The 7572-nt window shown below is 42.8% G+C and overlaps 1 protein-coding gene across 1 annotated transcript in view; it reads left to right on the top strand.

The window, feature by feature from the left end:
• Positions 1 to 3738: 3738 nt before the first annotated feature.
• LOC121330084 (Hermansky-Pudlak syndrome 5 protein-like) overlaps positions 3739 to 7572 on the top strand; it is a 10647-nt gene continuing 6813 nt past the window's right edge. The window contains exons 1-6 of the mRNA XM_041276351.1: positions 3739 to 3903; positions 5834 to 6007; positions 6474 to 6584; positions 6682 to 6746; positions 6992 to 7184; positions 7513 to 7569. Of these exons, the coding sequence (XP_041132285.1) occupies positions 5900 to 6007; positions 6474 to 6584; positions 6682 to 6746; positions 6992 to 7184; positions 7513 to 7569 (534 nt within the window). The 5' untranslated portion in view covers positions 3739 to 3903; positions 5834 to 5899. The remainder of the gene's footprint in view (positions 3904 to 5833; positions 6008 to 6473; positions 6585 to 6681; positions 6747 to 6991; positions 7185 to 7512; positions 7570 to 7572) is intronic.

Below are 7572 nucleotides of genomic sequence, written 5' to 3'. Positions count from 1 at the left end.
TAACAAGGGGCAGATCTTTGACTCTCCCATTGGTTAAACCTACTAAAGACCTTCAACTGTTAATGTCCTGCCTGCCTTCTCCACTTATTGGACTATCGTGGAGTCAAAATGTGTGTGTGTATGTATACACACACACACACACACACACACACACACACACACACACACACACACACACACACACACACACACACACACACACACACACATATATATATATATATTATAGTACGTTAGAGTTAAATCTCATACTGTTGTTACAGAAATATGCATCTGCCCCTGATATATAGACAGACACATTGCATGCACTGCCTATGAAAATATCTGCAAATCCCCTAAAGAAAAACAGCAGGCAAAATATATTAGACAAACTGCACTCCCCCCTGGTATAGGAAGGATACACAGACAACTGTAACATACCCATAACCCCCTTCCCACCCCCCACCCCATCACTATCCCAATTCTCTTCTCACAGCTAACAGGCCACTTGGAGTTTATACAACAAACAGCATGCAACAAATTCCACACGTGGCAGATGAGACACATGCTGAGGAAAACATGAAGGGGTGCCAGCCGGGGGTGAGGAGGAGAAAGAAGCAGCAGCCGTGGCTGGCTTGGCATCTAAAAGCTACAGGTTGTGGAGAATCCTAAGGGAATGGATTTGGGGAAACGGAAATCTTGCAATGGTTCCCTTGGAAACGGGAAGAAGTTTTTCCCTGAGGTTTGAAAAACAAAATGGAATTTAAACAAAACAAAACAAAAAAAGCTGGGTGAAGGGAGGGGGATCTTTTCGAAGCTCTTCGAGGAGTTCTGACGACATCAAACAACAAGCTGACCAAACTGTGAGAACGTGGACTGGAAGAGCAGTGTTCTTACTGCACGGACTCAGGAACTGCAAAGAGTTTGCACTGTTACAGTGCCTATAATAATAATAATAATAATAATAATAATAATAAATAATAATAATAATAATAATTGTTGTAATGATTTAATAAAATAGATGTGTTTGGATCACTACAGGGTTTCACATAGGCTTAATGTTGATTGGGAACATGTTTTTTTTGCTGGCAATGTTGGAATTCACGGGCTGGAGCACTAGAATATGGTTGTCGCCCCATTTTATTAAGAGCGTATTAAAAGAAAAAACTCAGCTTGTTTATTGAGCTTGAAGGCTCAGGAAAGAGGCTTTTGCTTTCACTGTCTGACGCACTTTCTCTATGGGTATATATAGATATAGCAGAGGTGGAATTAAGACCCCTGCTGCAGTCCTGCATTCCAGATTTTAATACGAGCTTGACTTAGCCCCAGTCTACAAGTAACAAGGTCAGATGTGCCTTATTAAACTCCTATAAAACCAGGAATGGCTCAGACTTCTATGCAATGAGAGTCTTGTTTTCCAAAGGCCCCCATAGGGGTGACTGCATGCACTGCGTCAAAAGGTGGGTTTCCACCCCCCTGTAAGCGACATCTTGAGAAGATTGGGGGGGGGGGGGGGGGGGTGGGGGGGGGGGGGGGGGTGGGGGGGTGGGGGGGGTTATTGGCAAAGTACATGACTTTTCTACTGCCTGTGACTCTTGAGCTGAAATTCTGTGCGGTCGCGGCGTGAAACTGTCTTGCTTTACCGTTTGTCCCCCACTCTCAACATTTTGAGTTTGTGGCAATGTCTTAATATACTTTCTCTGTGAGTCTAAAAACTATGGAATAAAAATAAACATTAAAAGCACAATCTATAAAAAAATAAAAATTCTTTATGTAGATTTGGTGTGTTTTTTTGGTTTTGTTTTTGTGTTCAACATTCAAGCCGTGGTAATGAAAGCTTCACGTTCCTGCTCTGAGTCCTCTACCTTCCTTCAGGGCATGTGTTCTTCATGTCAGTATTATAGAAGGGTATGCCCAGTGCCATAGTTTGGAAATCTTATGCTGTTCCCTGTTGTGATGGAAACTTATTCCACACCAAATAAAGTTCGGCAACCCTCATTACATAGTCCACCCGAAGAAATTACCATTTATTATTATTATTATTATTATTATTATTATTATTATTATTATTATTGGTGTGGTTAGCAATGTTCATTCAGACTTGGGTTAAACTACATAGTCAAGTCTGTTTTTTTTGTTTTTTTTCACAAGGAATGTTTCACTGGAATGCTGTTTGTGTAGATGTGGTTTTTTGTGCTGCATGTTTTCCTATGCCAAATGAGAGCAAGAAAGAATGAAACCATTTTATTTTTCATTTCTTTTGGGGGTGTGACGTGTGAGGAAGTATTATGCTATTGTTGAAATGGGTAACAAAAATATGTTTTTAAAGAAAATGAAAATTCAACGTTATTAAAATTGAGTACGATTGAAAATAATAATAAAAATGAAAATGTTTAGTTAATTGCGTCTAATAAAAAGGCTTTGCTTACTTATTTAATGCAGTTTTCATTTCTCTCTTTGGGGGTTGGGGAGTTGCTTCTAAAGGTCTTTTTGAAGCCTGAGGTGTGCTACCTCTATTCAAGTTTCAACTGAAATGAAACTGAGCATTGTTGCCTAGCTGGTGTGGTTAGTTAGACTTGTAGTAAAACCTGGAATGGAGCTCACAGCTAGGCAATAGAGTTCAGTTTCATTTCAGTTCAGTTTTAAGATTAGTAAATTAGGGCTAGGTTTTACAACTAGAGCATATGGGAAAAAAATCTCAGGTGTGTCTTATTAAATTCATAGTAAAACCAGGAATGGATCAAACAGTAAGCCCAGGTTTATCTAATTACACTCACAGCAATGTGGATGGGGTAATGAGAGAGCCGTGTTTGCACAGATGAGGCCGCTGCTCTCTGTTCTGCATACAGCATTCCACACCTGCAAGTGAACGCTGAGCTGCTTTACAAATGCGCTCAAGCTTTTAACACACTCTCACATCAAAACACACTTCTTAAGACACTTATCAGCTGAGCAGTCTCGTGTGCCTCTTTCTAAAAGCATTCTTAAATGAGTAGAGACCACATACTTACAGAGGCATGACTTTTGCATAATAATATGAGCAGAATGCGTACAGTAAGCTTTTTTCATAGCAGTACTCGTTGTCGCCACTAGACGTCTCTATTGTTCCTGTGTCCTTTTATTTAACTGAGAATTTCTGACCTAAATTGCATGTCTCCATTGCAATGCGACCCGAATAATAGCCGGGCACGCACATTGTGCTTTCTCAGTACCGTTGGGCTTGCTGTCTTTAATATGGGTGATTGGTTTTGAATGCAAAGCGAAAATCACTAAAGAATAGAGACTACATATTTGGAATAATGGAAAATCACCACGAATAATAATATAATGTTTATATTGCAAATGGAATGCTGTAGGTCAGAACAGTTTAAAGAAGCCTAAACGATAAAATAGTATTAGATTTATATTGAAAAATGGTGTAATAAAATCATACTGATCTTTCATAGACGCGAAAGTGCAAAGAAAGCGTGCCTTTTACACTGTAAGAAACCAACACACAGAGCCAGCGCAGAGGGGTTATTCCATTGGATTTTTTACATTTTTTTATTTTGTATGCTATCAAATTGGTTTCGTTTTCTATTCAGAAGCAGTCCAATATAAACACAGCCTGAAAACCATAATGTTGTCCCTGAAGTACATCACACATCACAAGTACTGGTCCCCCCATAAGGTTCACTCGGTTCTAACCCGTGGCTCTTTCATTACTGTCCCTGTGACGGGAATGTCCTGTCTGGGAATGTGCAGCCCCTTTGTCTCAGTCCGCTTTCGCAGTGAGTTGCAGAGTAGTTCCGGTCGATGCAGGAAGAAGCAGAGTTGAGGTCTAGAAAGCAAGCGCTGGGGGCGGACAGGACAGGACAGGACAGGACAGGACAGAATACAAAGGCGCTGTAGGACAGCAACGCCCGTGGCGAGCTTCCATGAGGGGTAAGCACTCAGGACAGCAGGCTTTAGGTCAAAGTGGGCAGGGGCTTTATTCAGGTACTGGTCGGCTGTCGTTGCGATTTAGCGGTGGAATAATGTGTGTTTTTTTAATGACTTGCTGTCTGGCTGATATCAATCGCTTTGTTCGACAAAATAAACATGCACAGATTTATATGTCTGAGCGAGTTCGCTTACTAGCGAGAACAACAGTCACGCGTTTTTGTGTCCTGATCAGAAAAGACAGTCATTGTTTGGGTTAGCTAGTAACAGCGTTACAATAATTGGCTTTTTAAAATGTAATGTTATTATTTATTATTTATTATTATTATTATTATTATTATTGTTGTATTTGACTGCTGCGTTTGCGTATATTTTTTAATTAACAGATAGTACTGTAGTAAATGATCTAGTAGCACGTTCAAACTTACAAATACATCACTGATTCGTGCTTTTAAAGTCAGTTGCACGGAGCTGGTTGCCAGTCCTGCGTTGCTTCATGCGGATCAACCCCGTGATACGCAGTCACACTGGGCTGTTGCACCATCCATTTTTTCAACAGCCGGATTAAAAAAAAAAAAATAATGTAGCCCACCCCCCACCCCGTACCGCAGGCTCCATGGTCGTTTTTTTTTTTTTAACAACATAAAAAGAATGTAGTCTAACATCTGTCGCTTTTATTGTTATCACGGTTTCCAGTTTAAGTCAGCCTTGTACCAGCGTGTTCTTACTGCAGCTGAGCTGTTTGCAACTTTTATAAAATCACACACAACTAAAAACAAAGGGGAAAATGAGCCTGTTCTATTCTTCTGAGCTTCCTGTTTTGACTGAGATAGCTCTCTCCACACACTGGAGCTAGAGCAAGTCTAGATGTAGTATTCCAGGGATTTTGAGTAAATGGTCTCTGCCACAAACATTCTTAAAATGACAATTGGCTGTGCATGTGCCTTGAAGTAATCATGCAGTATTTCAATCCACAGTCTAAAACTAGGTGAGAAATCATGCAGCAGCCTCAGAGACTTGCACTGCATTCCAGGTTGTGTCAGTGACTGGTTCGCCCTCCCCTACTGCACTGTACTGGGACTGTAAAGAAACGCTGCAAGTGAATTAAGTGTAGCGCTGATCTGGTTAAACGAGAGCCTTGCACATATTCTACACAGCACATTCATCCTGTAAAGTTGATTAATAGTAATTTGCTACTCGTAAAACCAAGCCATGCTTGCCATTTAAGCAGACAGCGATTTACTCTGAAGCACACTGGATTGCATCCTAATTGACCAGAAATGAAAGTCACACAGAAAGGACATTTGTAATGAAATCACAAGATCCTGATTAGAGAAAAAAAAAAAATACACAAAACTGTTTGTTGTCTGCAAGGCCCCCCTGGTGTGAGAGAAAAGTTTATTAAACTGTTTTGTACATATCAATTGCATGCATGTCAGCAGATGTTTGGCAGATAAGTGTGGTTTTTGCACACGCTCTGCTCCAGTAGGAATCTCTAACACTTTCCAGCAATCGGATTGTACTTATCAAGCAGTGTAGTGACTTATAAACGCAATCACAAGTAAGGCACGATCAAAGGTCTCAAGACTTAGCAGAGAGACAAGCTCATAATTGAATATCACCTTGGTAGCTGGGAGAGGATTTCTCTACTGTCTTAACTGTGCAGCAACTAAGCAAAATCTGCTGCACTTTGGAGATCTCAGCAGTTTGTTCCATGCCTGGTTTTACTTTGAGTTTAATCAAACACACCTGAGCTTGTTACCTATACACTGGGGCTGATCGAGCTGGATCAAAACCTGGAATGGGTAAAACTGCTATTCAACAGGAGTCTTATTTCCATCCTTGGATCTTATGACCAGTATGCGGTGCAGCACCACATGGCTTGAAACTGCTACTGAAATGTTGCTTTCCTTTGTCTTTTCCTCATATTCAGAAGTGAGGATTTAGGATGCGGTCGGAGAGAGAGGATTGAGAATCAAGCTCCCGCGGTATAGCCACCATGACTCCTGTTCCAGTGATCCCAGAGTCCTATAGCCACGTCCTGGTGGAGGGTGACTCCCTGGACCCGCTGCTGTCTGCTCTGCGGCTTGACTCCAGCAGGCTGAAGGTGGCCCTTGCTCTTCTTCCCTGCTTCTGCTTTTGACAGTCAAGTACAGCAAAGCACCACTACTGCATGGCTTAGCCAAAGAGCCAGGCTGTGCTGTTTGCAGTTTCTGTGCTGCAGTGTTCATACCAGTTAGAGCAAGCAGACACATGTTTGTTACAGCTTGGACCGTGGCAAACTAAAACTCATACTGTTCACAATGCGGCCGGATCAAATCTTGCCCCATGAGCAATTATTTTATGGCAGTATTTACTGGAGCATATTGTACTCCCTTTTTCTCGGCTAGTTCTATGAAATTGATAATGCATGCAGGGATGGGATAAAACAGATTGATTGCGTAGCAGTTTGAGCCGTTCCGGATTTTATTAGGTCAGCTTCATTGGCCACACAAAGGCAGCGTGCTTCCTCTGCTGTGCATTGCCGGGATGTGCAGCGTGGCAGATGGAGTAACGTATGTGTTTTGTTTCAGTGCACGTGTGTGGCGGTGTCTCGGAAGTGGCTGGCTCTGGGCAGTTCAGCAGGAGGGCTGCACCTGATTCAGAAGGAGGGCTGGAAGCAGAGGCTCATCCTCACACACAAGGTACAGTAAACCAGAGGAGCTGTTCTTGTCTGTGCCCTGCAGGCCGCCTCTCACGAGGGAAGTCTCTAACAGCAGCTGTGTTGTGCTTGTTTCCCAGGAAGGTGCTGTCTCCAGGATCGCCTGCTGTCCGCACGATGAGGACTTTGTCGCTGTCGCCACAAGGTGAGCGGAGAAGGCGGAGGAGAATCCTCAACGCAGAGCCGTGCTCTTCAGGTCAAAGGCATTCGAATTGTTACAGGTTTTGCAGTTCATTAAACAAGCACGTTGCAAAAAAATAAATAAATAAAAAATTACAGCGTCTTTCTGTGTATCTGTGCTTCTCTGTTTTCCATGGTATGGTAGTGTGCTCTTTATGTTTCTCTGGGCTGCGTTGTGGACACAGCAGTGACAGACTGTCTGTGTTCTAGCCATGGCCTGGTGGTGGTGTGGGAGCTGCACCTGGAGAGCCGTGGGAAGCCGGAGCGTGTGTGTGTGTCCACGGAGCACCGGGACAGAGCCGTGACCGCGCTCTGCTGGGACTCCACCCAGCACCGCCTCTTCGTGGGTGATGCTGTCGGCAGGGTGTCCACCATCAGAGCCAGCTCCTCCAAGCAGGGGAAGGTACCATGGCTATTCCAGTACTGTGTGTGTGCAGTATAGTGCTTTTCGTTGGGTAAATACAGGGAAATAAGACCCCCAGTGCCCAGCAGTTTGATCCATTCAAGGTTTTACTATGAGTTTAATAAGAGCTTGTTATCTATACACTGTAGCTAATCAAGCTTGTAATTAAACCTAGAATGGGCGAAACTGCTGTGCAATAGGAGTCTTATTCCCATCGCTGAAATTCATTTTTTCTATGTGAATTGCTTTTTATTTATTTTTTTTGATCAGCATCTCGGCCTCCCTTGCAGCAATCTGATTGTTTCCTCCCTGCCTCTTGTTGATTCAGGGGGCTTCGTTTGTCATGTTCCCTGTGCAGACTGTCACCACTGTGGACTCGCGAGTGGTT

The sequence above is a fragment of the Polyodon spathula genome, chromosome 17 (assembly GCF_017654505.1).
Source record: "Polyodon spathula isolate WHYD16114869_AA chromosome 17, ASM1765450v1, whole genome shotgun sequence".
Classification (NCBI taxonomy): domain Eukaryota; kingdom Metazoa; phylum Chordata; class Actinopteri; order Acipenseriformes; family Polyodontidae; genus Polyodon; species Polyodon spathula.
This window is presented reverse-complemented; position numbering and strand designations above follow the sequence as displayed.